Below are 13713 nucleotides of genomic sequence, written 5' to 3'. Positions count from 1 at the left end.
CAGTCCCTGGTGCCTTTCAGCATGTTGACCTAGAAAAGTACTTTTCTTCTGAAGGAAGTTTAGGTATTGTCATTCTCTGTGGAAACACCAGCTCATACGTCAGAAGCATATCTTGGTAAACAGTATGTTCTCATCAAGCAAAAACACAATGAGGAAATCAAGAAAGCTGTAGTGGGTTGTGTAGTAGTGTATAAAAGCAGAGGCTAATTAAAGAATGATACAGACAAAGCTATCAATTTTAGTATTCATGACACTAGTAGTATCGAAGTTATCATCTTAGTGTTCATGATAGGTCACTGAACTGTGGGTCTTACCTCAGGCTTGACTTCTACTTGTTCATGGGACTAATGTTATAAAATTGGCCAAAGAAACTGGTCACTTGAAAACACCTTCAATAGGTAAATAATTCAACCGCTGCTTGAGTTTAGACTTGCTATTCACAAACACAAGAAGGATGTAGAACAGCAAAAAGAAAACTTCCAAAGGAATACAGAGAGGAGGAATTTGAATTCTATGATGGAGCAGAATGAAACAATAAAGTTACAGATGTCAAGTTACAGATGAAGAGCAGTTTCAATGGAACCAGTCTGCCAAAGAGAAGTCTTGAACACACCTGATGTGGGTGACAGCTCTACTGACACACAGGCCCAGCAAAAGCTGTATGGCTGCACACACCCTATCTTCTATTCAGATTTATTCTTTGAATAATTTAAGTGAGGCTCTTGCTGATGCTCTCACTCTTTGTATGGGGCTAAATCTGCACTCAAGTTAAAGGGAACGTTTCTCAGAGCACTTCAACTGAATTGCAAGTAAGATGAAGGGCTTTGATTGTGCCCCTTCATTAGAGACAACTGGAAGACCGGAGAGTGGTGAATCAAAGTAAATTTGAGCACTGTAATTTGCATCAGTGAAGGGCTGGGATTACAATATAATGATTTGAGCCATTTTTAGTTTTAAAACTTGAAAATTACAAACTTCATTTTTTTATTTTCCACAAGGTTATTATAGGAACATACTCTTACATAGAGATAACTTAAATTACTGGAAAGTATTTGCTTCTGTGTTTGTGTGTTGGAAAACACTTTTCAAACAAAAATACTGTAAATGAATGAGTGCTGTTATAAACATGCCAGAAATACAGTTTCTTTCCTTTTTTTTTTCTTTTCAATTAAGTATTTGTGAGATTCTTACCATGTTGTACCAGGCACTAACGATAAATTTCTCCTCCATTTCTCTTTGACTTTTTGTTTTCTCATATTCTTTCTATAAAACAAAAAATCCATGTATTTAAAGCCAAAATATAATAGAAGTATTAGTCTCCAACTAAAAAACAATGAGTTTTTACCACAAAACACAAGGATTACTACCTCCAGGGAATGAAACATTCTGTCCCGCTCCTGCAACTGATTTTTCAGTGCCTGAATCTCAGGAGCAGCACCCTGGTTCTGTTTAGGATCTAATGTGCGGATGACCTGAAAGAGAAAACCAGTCTGTTTTTTTATTAAATCCTGCAAAAACAATCTTGTAAAGGAATTAAAACCTTTACAAGTCAGGTTAAGAAAAAAAAAAGTAACTTAAAATATATCTACCTCTCTTATCAACTGTGACATATTAAAGCATTTGAACAGGGCCCTCTTTCTACAGAACCAGGAAACAAAAATACTGACAAGAAAAAGCGATACCTAAAAGGTTCAGTATTTCAGACTCACATTTGCAGTTCTTAACCCAGGCTACACTACCTTGCAGCCATGGTGACAGAAACAGCTTCTGTAAGGTTTCTCCCCTTAGAGATATGATTTTCCTGCCTTTCAATTTCTCCTGCTTGAGGAAGGACTGCTTCTGTCCTTATGGATATTTCCCACGATTCACCTACCTGGGGTACCAGGTGCTGTCACTTCTATGTAGCTCTGTTAGGCCAAGAAGCACTCTGTGGTACACGCATAACTGCTATGCTACTAAAAAGATGAAGGGACACCTGGTACACTTGTATGTGTCATTCAAGAGTGCTAGGAAACAGAGCTAAACCAAGAACAAATCCAGCAAAATGCCTGAATTATTAAGCCTTTAATAGAAAGTGGCTTGAACCTTTTTAACAACTTCTGGCTATACAGAAATAAACTTCTCATCTTTTATCTTTCTACCTATTTTGAGTTGTGTCCAGATGCTGAAATAAACAATGCTTTAAATTTTAGTGAGACATTTTTGTTGTATGGTAAACATATAAATCCTGTGAGGAGTGGCTGAGGGAGTGAGGGTGTTTAGCCTGGAGAAAAGATGGCTCTGGGAGCCCTTGTCACTCTCTCCTCGAAAGGAGGTTGTAGCCGGGCGGGGGTTGTGGCCTCTTCTCCTCAGCAACCAGTGACAGGAAGAAACAACATGGCCTCAACCTGTGCCAGGGAAGGTTTAGGTTGGATTGTTAAGTATAGGAATGGGCTGCGTAGGGAGGTCGTGTAGTCACCATCCCTGGAGATGTTCAAGGAACTGGATGTGGCACCTACTGCCATGGTCTGGTTAACACAATGGTGATCAGTCAAAAGCTGACTTGATGAACTTGGAGATCTTTTCCAAACAAAATGATACTATGATTCCACTTTATAAAAGCATGTTATTTTTCAAAGAGAATATTCATTACACCTGGATACATCTTCCACAGTGGAAGACTATAATGATTCTACAAAAAAAAAAAACCAAAACACTGCATCAAAACCCATCAACAACAAAAACAGAAAAAAAACCCAACCCCAAACCAAATACAAATAAAATGGAAGTTGATAAAAAGACTAAAAAAGTTAACCTAACTAATTAATGCTACTGCCGTATACAATACCCTTTAATAATACAGCACATACAAATAAACAAATCTTACTGAAAAGGGAAAAGCTGTCTTTAAGTGGAGTATAGTCTAAGACACAGCAACCAATATAAAATAGCAGGGCAGGGGGACAGAGAAATTTGTTTAGACTTCCTGAAAGCATTTCACAAGAAATAATTCAGGAAACTCCACAGAAGTAAAGGAAGAAAGCATAAAATTTTGCCAAATTAGGAACTTACTTATAAATTCTAATGTAATGATACACTTTAAAGACACTGATATGCTTTCAAGAAACTCCAAATAGCAGAGTATAGTACCATAATATTGCCACTTCAAAGCTAGTAGTATAACCATAATCCCCATACTTAAGTATTAGTCACCTTCTTGACAGAAGCATAAATTAATAAAGACAAAAGAGAATGCTGAACATCATCAGAAAAACCTAACTACTGAAGGTAGTACAGTCAAAAACATCACTTAACTGCATAAAAGCATCAATAAAAGAGTTCCAAAAATGGGGTAATCTTCTGCAGAATTAATCCATATTAAATACTGAAACAATAAGATGATAATCAATGGAGCTTCCTTTTCTTTAACTTAGTGTGTATACAGATCCCTTCTTCATTTTCACTCCCACAGAGGGGACATGTAATACAGTCTCTGTAGGGATAATTAACATGGAACACATTTACTTACACTTTTAGCCTTTTCCAAATACTTCTTGTATCGTTCTTCCATTTGCTTCATTTCTTCCTCTTTTTTCCGTAGAGCTTCTTGTAATTCCTCAATTTTAAGTGCTTTATGTCAGGAGATGCACACATTGGAAAACAACATCATTATACTATGCATATTTTCATGTTTTACAACAGACACTTAAGACACAGCTAAAATATATTTCAGTTAAGAAAAACTGACATATGAAACCTGATGTGGCAGATATCACAGATTTAATTATTGTACAGCTCAGAAACACATTAAAAATATGTACTCCTATAAAATCTCAAAGTGGATTTTTTGGGACATAATTTTGCTTTTAAAAATTACAACAAATAAAGAGAAATTAAATCATAAAGCAATTGTCACTGAACACATTTAGAAAATGGGTTTACTAACGACTTACAGCTACTATAATATCTTGGCATGAAATACAGGCAAATATGATTTTTTCTTATTTTATGTAAGAGGAGTAATTCCTTAGAGGCACAACTCCTGCTTAAATAAATCTACTAAACTGTAACATGAATATACTAAATTTAATTTCCCCCTCACATTTTCTTAAGCAGCAATCAAGATCAGTAGAACAATTTAATTACACAGATTTTTCTTGTGTTGGCATAAGAATATGTCAAGCCATTATTTACTTCTACATCTTCTATACAACTCCTCAGATCTCAGAAAAAAAAAATTACAATTTTTTTTTCCTCCATCTCACTACAAATAAGAATTTCATCACAAACCAGAAAATCTGCCATTGGTTACAAACTTTTGCCTAGTTCTAAAATAATTAGCCTTGAAAAATCCGGACTATCTCCCTCATTACTTCTCTGGAAAAAATGCAGCAGTAATGTGCTAAAAACCAACTAGATGTTGGGTTCCGCATACCCTCGGAGCAATATGATACATATCTCATATTCTCTTTGACGAGTAATGGAAAGTTTGCTCAAATTACAACACATTTTCAAAAACACATTGAAGGAATATACACTGGAAGTAAAAATGAGACAGTGAAAACAGCAAGGATCTTCTAAAATAGGGTCTTAAGAGACATGACAGTTTTGGACAGCTGAGGTTCAACGGCAGTGAGCTGGTATTTCTATGGCAAATGATATCAGGGTTTGGGACTAGACGATCTTTAAGGTTCACTCTAACCTCTTATCATTCTATGATTTCTTACTACTGTGTTTCTACAATGTTTCTAAATGCATTTCAAGTGTTAAAAGCATCTTTTTGGTCACCCTAGTTTCCAGAGACACTAACAACATACATGTCACTTCCATTAAAAATGTACATTTTGCTTACCTGACACCTCCTTTAGGTATTATAATTAAAGACGTTGCACATGAAATAACTTATAAAGAAAAGAAATGGACCGCACAGGTAACTCACAACTGTTGTTGCATCTTGGTTCCAAATCTTCAATAATAGCTCGTTTCTTCTGTAGCTCATTGTTAGCTTCATGGAGCTTCTCACTGTTACAAACCACAGAAGCACATATTGTTTCACAAGCAGTATTACTGTGCTTGAAATGAGCACTAAGCCATACAGAAAACCCTCAGAGAGAGACTATTTCTAAGGGCATGCTTGGGTTTTTTTTTTCTGCAGAGCAGGACAAAGTGACAATATTACTATAGAAATATTTGTTAGGTAAGATGAAAAACATTGTTCTGTATGGAGAACTGCAACAGCAAACAGTTTCTCTGTCAGTAACCATACTTAATTCAGAACTTAGAGTTAACTGTACAATGAGTGCCTAAATATCATAACTGATATTCCACTGAGGAAAGAATGGCTAAACCCAAAGGCAAGAGAAACTTCTTTTTGCAGGACAGTCAAAAAGCAAATATGGTTAGAGAAGTAAAATTTGTGCAAAAATAGCACAATAAAATGATAGCACTACCAAAAGAATTACCTTCTATGCCACATTGTATATCAAAGAGTAAACAAATTAATTTTGTTTATATTAACATGCTTTCCTCAGAAAAAAATTACTTAGTCCTCCTGAGCAAAGATTTGCACAATGCTAAGCACAGTTTTCTAACCAACACAAAATGATGGCTCCCTTATCACTCTTGCTTTCACAACTGTTTTCTGTGGGAAAAAAAATAGAATCTGAACAGCAAATTCCCAAATATTTCTGTGTTATCAAATCTCTTAGTTGTATATTTTCCAGATCCATGATTATTGACTGTGTGCCTTCCTTACTATATGGAAAAACACATAATTTCAAACTGCAACAAAATAGGCAAATAAAAATACTTACAGATGTTCTTCAAGTTTCTTTTTCAGAAGAACTGACTAAAATAGAAAGTTAAATGTTTTATTTTAATGTATTGTGAAGTTTTAATGTATTTTAAAAATTATTTTAAAACATGTAATTTTGACATTCTAACCAAAATCCAACTTTTTAACTTCAGTTTTAGTTTACAATTGTAAAGCCTCTGTGGTAGCAACCTTTCTCATCACAGATGTATGACTTTAGTAAAATTAGAACCCTTTAGAACTTTACAAATATTTTCCCAGAAGTAGATCAATAAAAGCAAGATCCATAAATGACAGAATTATAAGGCAGTTGTTTTAATTTGTTCAGTACTTTGTATTGGAAAGTGCAGCAAAATTTGCAAGAGCTGTACCCTTTTTGCAAAAACCAATATTGCATTGCAACTTGCATGAAGACATGTAGCAAATTAGAACTAAATTCCCATCCCCACAGAAACTAGAAGGAGTAGACTATTTCTAACTGCAGTGTAGCAAAAGGTCACCTTTTTTGTGTTTCTTATTTTTATTGATTACAGACACATAAAAATCACTGTACAACTTTACAGTGTTCCACTTTCTGGTTAAATCACATCTAGATATGCTCTTTGAACAAAAACTTTGAAGTAGTTTTTAAATTATAATTCACTTCATACACAGTGAATATCTTTCAAAAGGAAAAAAAAAAAAACCAAACTCAAATGACTATGAACCAAAAGTAGTGTTAAGTAAATAGAAAGCCATACTCACAATAGCCTTGAGCAGAAGCCCATGCCAAGAAACAGAGATGACATTAGTATAAAGCAAAACAGCAGCCAACAGAAGAAACTATTTAGAAAGTCACGAACAGAAAAAGTTAAAGCTATGTATTTTTCACGCATGTGCAATTTCTTCCTGTGTTCTCATGAGCAAATTCATCTTGTTATATTTTCTAAAACATGTCACTAAACCCAAAAATATAAAAATAATGAAGAAGCACATTTACAAATCACTGCGTTTAAATCAGAATTCCAAAGGAAAACAACTGCTATTTCAAAAAGTAACTTTAGAACAAAAATCATACAACTAATAAAACCAAGGGAAATAGCCAGTCTGTTGGGCTACAACCAGAATTAAGAGATGCAGATGTTTTTGAGGTGTGATGCTGAATTGTGTTATTGATACACTGATTGAATACAAAGCAAATGCAGAATATTTAAATCTGCAACTGCCTTTTTAGTTTGTATTTATACAGTATTAATCCCATGGGAGGGTGAGCATGTGACTGATGGTCCACAACACCATCAGAATATAAGATAAAATCATCAACAAAATTACTTGTTTTTTCTCCAATGTTCTTTCAACAAAGATTTAGTTACCTTGCTAAGAGAAAAAAATTACTTTGTGCACTCAAAAGGCTTTTTAGTTTTGTTATACTTCAAAATATTGTCTTTGATCATATTCCTGGGGCATGTTTTTTCATTATTACAGAGAGAGTTTCTTATTGCATTACAAGAAAGTTGGGGAGCCATAAAAAAGGTGGGGAGCCATAAAAACAAGTCAATATGGCTCTACTGACTTCACAGTCAGAAATTTGCAGCAGCTAAGGATCTGCAGGTTTGGACCATTTGGCTTTTTTCTTTTCCAGTCCTCTGAACAACTGCAGCAACATCACCTTTTCTGTAACAAAAAATATTTGCATGCATCTATCAGTCACAAATAATTTGAACTGTCCCCATCACTTATATCCGACCATTTAGGGGACTACTGGCTGGCTGGGACAAGAAAGGGAGAAAGTTGGAAGCAGTGCCTATTTGTCCAAGGTAACATAATCCAAATTGAACTTCGCTTTTTTTTGCATCCTTGTACTGCACTTGGGTTTATCCTGAAACAGACACAACTAGTAGTCAACACTGATTCCACTTGTGCATTATTTAGATAGTACCTGCACTGTTGAGGGAGTAACCCCTCTCCCAGCTAGATAGATCATGTTTTCACAAGCAAGAAACTGTGATAAAAGCCCAAACAATTAAAAGAAGCTGAAATTAGTTTACCCACATTACCTGACCCAAGACACATGTTTAGGAAAGAGAATAAAACACTCAATGTGCCATTCTAGGTGCCCCAAGATCCTGTACATACTTGGCAGATAAATTCAAACAGATCACTCTAAAAATGGGCAAACGTTACTTCTGGGATTCTTGCAGTATCAGTAAGCTTTAAAGACTCATACAAATCTAAAATGTAATTACTATAATTGTTCTCTCATAGGAAGATGAGTCTCCTAAACACTACAGAAATAAAAGCCTTTTTTCTTGAATTTCCTTTCATGGTCAAAGCAGCCAAAGGAACAAGTCTGTCCCCTTTTGCAGGACAAAATTTGGTTTAATTTTCGATGTTAAGGTTAGGGGCAGATGGCAAGGTTCTGGCCTGAGGTTGTGCTAATTTAGCAGGGTATGGGAAACTATGGGTCGTCACTTCAGAAGACTTCTGGATGAGATGGTTAACACTGTAAGGTGATGAAAGTCACAAAACAGTACAATGATAGATGGACAGATTTCAAGGACGCTGAGAGTAATGGTTTGGGTTGGAAGGGACTTTTTAAGGTCACACACTCCAACACCCTGCAACAAGCAGGGACACCTTCAACAAGATCATGCTGTTCAGAGCCCTCTCCAACCTGACCTTGAATATTCCATGGATGGGGCATCAACAACTTCTCTGGGAAACTTGTTCCAGTGCCTCACCAAATAAAAAGGTGGCTGAACTTTATGGGTAACTGAAGAGATAACAGAGTTCTGAGGACCTTTTAGGGAGGTGTTGTATCAGTAACAGCACGTAAGGCCAAGACTGCATATGTTACATTATGAAAAACATTAGGTGTGTGATGTATTTAACAAGTGGAGCAGAGGTGTTTATATAGGAAGGGATTAGGGCAGAGAACAGGAGAACAAGGATGATAAAAGACAGTGATGAGACATGCAAATGATGTAGCCAAAGCTGTTCAGGTAACTGTTGAGTAGCCCCACATGCTGCATTCTGGAGGACAATAAATCAAGCTATTCTGAGCACATCAGACACATCTGAGCTAATTCTGTAGTCTGAAAGATGGGGATAAGGAGGCCGTTGCCTGGCTAGCAAGGTAACACTCAGACTAATAATGCATCCCAACAGAATGTGTCAGTGCCCATTACAAGCCCAATGGCACAGAGCTGCCTTCCATTGCACTTCAATACAAAATCAAAACTGTCCTTGTGGACCTTGGCACACGGCATGTAACACTGCAAGGACACTTGCCTGGGTTACGGCACTACCTCTACACCTTTTGGGGCATATCTAAAAAACCCTTCAGCTTTAAAACCAATCAAAACTTGAAAGAAAAAAAACCAAAAACAAACAAAAAGAAAACCAGCAAAAAACAAACCTGAACTCTCACCATACATTTCTGGACTGAATTAAAATAAAGTGTCAATTTTCTGGATTAAGCACATTTACAGTATAAGTACATAAAAATAGGTATTTCAGTCCACTGTTGCAGAAAAACAGCAAAAAAACAAAGGAAATTAGCTGAAAATTATGTATTGGTGAACGGTATGCAGTGTCTCTCCTATTGCTTTTTTGTATGTTTCTGAAGAGTCACTCTTTTTGTATAGCTATCCTACAGATAACTCAGGTAGTCTTGGCACAACTTTGATCTACTTGAGCAGCTGGGTTTAACTTCTGAGATTTGCTCTGCTTTACAAGGGAGATTGCATGAGACGACCACAAGGTTCCTGCATCTTCAACACTTCCCTGAGTCTACACTCACTCTTTTTCTTCCTTACGAGTAAATGAAATCCTACAGATCAAACTCAGCAAAACAGGCCATGGGATCAGTGCCTACAAATCACCACTGCTATGTAAGACCAACACAGAAGCCATGACTCCAGAGACACCCTAAATTACTGCCCCAACCAGAGCCTCAAAGGGACACAATTAAAACTGCAGTAAATAAAGCTGAATACAATTTGTCAGGGATCATTTACAATACTCAGTATCTCAGAATAATTCTTTCATATTTTTGTTCACCCTGAAAAGATTTTGGCAAATAATCAAGACAATAAAGAACATCTCAGAACAGACTTATTTTAACATGCATTCTAAAACCATTCTAATTTATTCAGGAAAATAATATTGTTGGAAATCAACTAGGTGTTTAACATTCATATAGCTCATTCTGAAAATTAAAAGGGTAAACTAAATTTAACACGCTCTTAAATGAACATAAGCATCTAGTGAAAAAACTTGCACTATTTCATATAAATTGGTTAAAACAAACCCACAAAAACAGAAAGCAGCACATTACAGCTTGTTGCCAATTAGCAACATGATACACTGAGATTGTGAGCATACACTCTGCATGTACAGTCCAACAAATTGCTGCTTTCAGGAAAGTTCTAGAGCTTCTTTTTTGAAATACAGGAGATAATAAACAATTTTTGAGCGGAAGACTGAAAGTTATTTTCCATACTAACTCAGTTACAATGTGTATTCTTACATTTAAAATAAAGTTAACTATGTACACAGAAACAGAAAATGCTGCATTGTGTTGAGGGCCTAATTGTGGATTGTCTTATCTTCTTTTCTTCATGTTAGAGCTGGGATTAATAAATCAGAGTCACTGTACATACACTGTTTCATGTTCAGACTCGGTGTCTATTAACTGAATAGTAACTTAAAACCTTAAATCTAAGTTTCCAGAATTCCAACACCTAATTATATGATTTTTGTTTGTTTGTTTGTTTGTTTTGGCCTGCCTAGCTGTTTTCATTCTGAGATACATTTACATGAAGAATTATAAACCTTCCAGTGGCTCAAAAGGCCTTAACTTTCATTGAGAAAACTAAACCCAAAACAACTTCAGATACTTTATTCATGGAGAAGCAACATTTCCTCAATTCCCTGCAAAGCTCTCTATTCCAGTTAAATAACTTTAATACTGAGTTTTCTATTGCAACAGACACAATTATTCAAATAAAACATGTGTGACACATTCTCTACATAGAATGGTCTTCTCTCCTAGACAACTGTCTTACATGCTAGTTAGAGAAGCACAATTAATTGGTAAGTCCATAAAAGTAAGTACATAAAACTATTAGAAATCCCAGTGTGTATAATTCTTTTTTTTTTTTTTTTTTTTTTTTTACAAAAACGTGAAAGTTTCAAAAATGTTAACTACTCGAAGTTTAAGTTTGTAAGTTTGATGTACATTTCTACTTACATCTTCAGCTTTTGAACCTTGATCCTGCAAAGATTTTTGTAGTTCTTCAACCTGGGACTGGACTTCCAGAAGTCTCTGATTTACCAATCTAGGAAAGAGACAATATTTGTTTTTCAGAAAAAAAACAAACTGCAAGAGGAAGTCTCAGATTTTTAGTGCCCAGTGCTTTCAGATCATCTACACAAAAAAATGCAATACCGTAAATTACTCATGAAAAAGTTACAGCAGTTCCAAAGACTAAAACATCCAGATGTTCATCCAGAACACCGTCATATTCCTCAAGGACAAAGGAGATCTTTTAACAGTCAGTTTTACTGTGTAAGAGCTGCTAGCTTATGCTTTTACACCATTACAGAACCCTACAAACCTGTAGGTTGGAAGGGATGTCCACAGCTTGCCTAGATCCAACCTCCTCCTTAAAGCAGGTGCACTTACAGCAGATTGCTGGGAACCATATCCAATACCACGTTTGAACACTTGTAAGGACAGAGGTCTAACAGTCTCTGGACTTGTCTTTGAGAGCTTGGACCCATACTCCGTATTTTGTCTGTTGCCTCTTGTTCTTCCACTAATCATCTCTTGAGAAGAGCCAAAATCTGCCTTCTTTCTACCTTCCCATCAGACAGATGCAATTCACAGTACACTCTCTATGTCACCCTTCCCTTGGCCTGGACAAATCCAGTTCTCAGTTTAAACCCACTTATCACACAACCCTGTGTCTCTCATCTTAGCAGTATTCTGCCGCACTTCTACACATCCACGTCTCTGTGGTACTGGGGAATCCAAAATTACATGCTCTTTTAATTATATTATCTAGATGGTATCCAGATGTGATAGCATAAGTACTGATGAGACATGAACAATCATTTTCCCAGACTGACTGCCTGTATCTCAGTGAGGACAGCCTAGATCACAGTCAACTGCAAGGTATCCTCCTTTGCTCCTCACTAGGACCCCAGGGCTTTTGCAGCAGAGCTGCTCCACAGCCAGGGACAGGGATTCAGTCAGTTCATTCCTGTGGACTGTTGAGCTCCTTTGGATAACAGCTTTCCCTTTCAGAATATCCCAAAGTGGTACCATTCTCAAATTTGCTAAGAGTGTAGCCCCTCCCATGAATGAAGGTGTTAATGAAAGTGATGAACAGCACTAGTACTGGTACTGATGACTGAGGAACTGGTTGACAGCTGGATTTCATTTCACTGACAACAGTAATTTAGGCTCGACTGTCTGATCACTGTCCAATCAAATTTTTTTGCTCACTTTACTGTCCACTTATTTGGTTTATATCTAGCGGTTCTGAACATAAGGATACCGTGAGCACTCTATCAAAGGCTTTGCTAAAGCTAAGTACTGACCTCTGCTTCATCTTTCTTCACACGTGCAGTCATCTCATTGTCAAGACAACTAGATTAGTTAGGTATGATTTACTCTGAATAAATTCGTGTTGACATTTGTCAATTACTTTCCTGTCCCTCATGTGGCTGGAAATTGATTTCAGATGGACTTGCTCTGTGAAATTTCCGAAAAGCGAGCTGTGGCTGACCAAACTCTGTAGTTCCTCACGTTCTTTTTTCTTACCCTTCTTGAAGTTGAGTGCAGTATTCTCTTTTTTCAGGCTTCAGGCACCTCCCCCGGTTGTAGGGGAAGATAGGGGAGGATTAGATAAAGAACAGATTCGAAGCTTAGATAGAAAGCAGCCTCACACCACTATCAGCCAAATACTGTGGTGAGCTCTGTTGCACTCCAACTGACCCCACAGAGATCTGTATGCTGACTGGCTCAATCCAGCAGCGTCAGCTAGAGAATGCTGCCAAGGAACAAGTCCTGTTGAGTTTTAAGTACCTACAAGGATGGAGACAATCCCTCTGGGCAATATATTCCAATGTTCATTAACCCTCACAGTGAAAAAAAAAAGTACATTCTTAGATTCAGATGAAATTTAAGGTGTTTTAAACTTCACCCATACCCTCTTGCCCTGTTACTGAGTATTACTGACAAGAGTCTACCTCTACCCTCTTTAGACCCTCCCACCACACACCTGGATAAGATACACTGATAAGATGTATCCTAAGCCTTCCCTTTTCCTGGCTACATAGTCTCTATTCCTCAGACTTCACTCAAAAAAAAAAGACTCCTGTAACCACATCCTTGTGGCCTTTCACAGGACTGATTCCATAAAATCCATGTCTTTCTTCTCCTGGGGATGCCTGTAGGAAAGTCAGCTGAAGCAGAAGACAAAATTTTTTACCTGTTTTCTGTCTCCAGTTCATTCTTCCGTAAATTTGCATCATCAAGAAGGCTCTGCAACAAGGCAATCTTCTCATTGTCAGAACCTTCTTGGTTCAATTTTAACATCTTGTTCTCATGCTGAAGGCGGATGAGTTTCTCCCTAAACACATAGAACACAATTTTGTAAAAAAAAGAATGCCAATATCTATAACAAAGATAACAGTTTAACACAGGAAGTAAAACAATAACATAAATATCATCTTTTTAAGGGAGATACTGCAACATCAAGCATGTCTTCAACACCCCAAATACAACTCCAGTTTAAGGAGTTCTAATGGCAGAATGCAGAACACAAGGAAACTACCTCAGTGCCCCCATCAGATCTGACAGTACAGCTCAACAGATTTATAGGGAGAAGAGAGAATGCAAAACTTAATACCAAGTGTGAATAAAGACCCTC

General features: G+C 36.7%; 1 protein-coding gene across 2 annotated transcripts in view; it reads right to left on the bottom strand.

The window, feature by feature from the left end:
- The window catches only part of HOOK3 (hook microtubule tethering protein 3), an 85223-nt gene that overhangs the window by 11313 nt on the left and 60197 nt on the right, over positions 1–13713 (bottom strand). For both annotated transcript variants that reach the window (XM_066181585.1, XM_066181584.1), the window contains exons 15-21: positions 13273–13413; positions 11025–11112; positions 5793–5827; positions 4919–5001; positions 3509–3609; positions 1368–1472; positions 1192–1263 (exon numbers count right to left, since the gene is read on the bottom strand). In XM_066181585.1, the coding sequence (XP_066037682.1) occupies positions 1192–1263; positions 1368–1472; positions 3509–3609; positions 4919–5001; positions 5793–5827; positions 11025–11112; positions 13273–13413 (625 nt within the window). The remainder of the gene's footprint in view (positions 1–1191; positions 1264–1367; positions 1473–3508; positions 3610–4918; positions 5002–5792; positions 5828–11024; positions 11113–13272; positions 13414–13713) is intronic.

This window comes from Chamaea fasciata, unplaced genomic scaffold, assembly GCF_029207755.1.
Source record: "Chamaea fasciata isolate MVZ Bird 193981 ecotype frontalis unplaced genomic scaffold, bChaFas1.0.hap1 SCAF_4, whole genome shotgun sequence".
NCBI lineage: Eukaryota > Metazoa > Chordata > Aves > Passeriformes > Sylviidae > Chamaea > Chamaea fasciata.
This window is presented reverse-complemented; position numbering and strand designations above follow the sequence as displayed.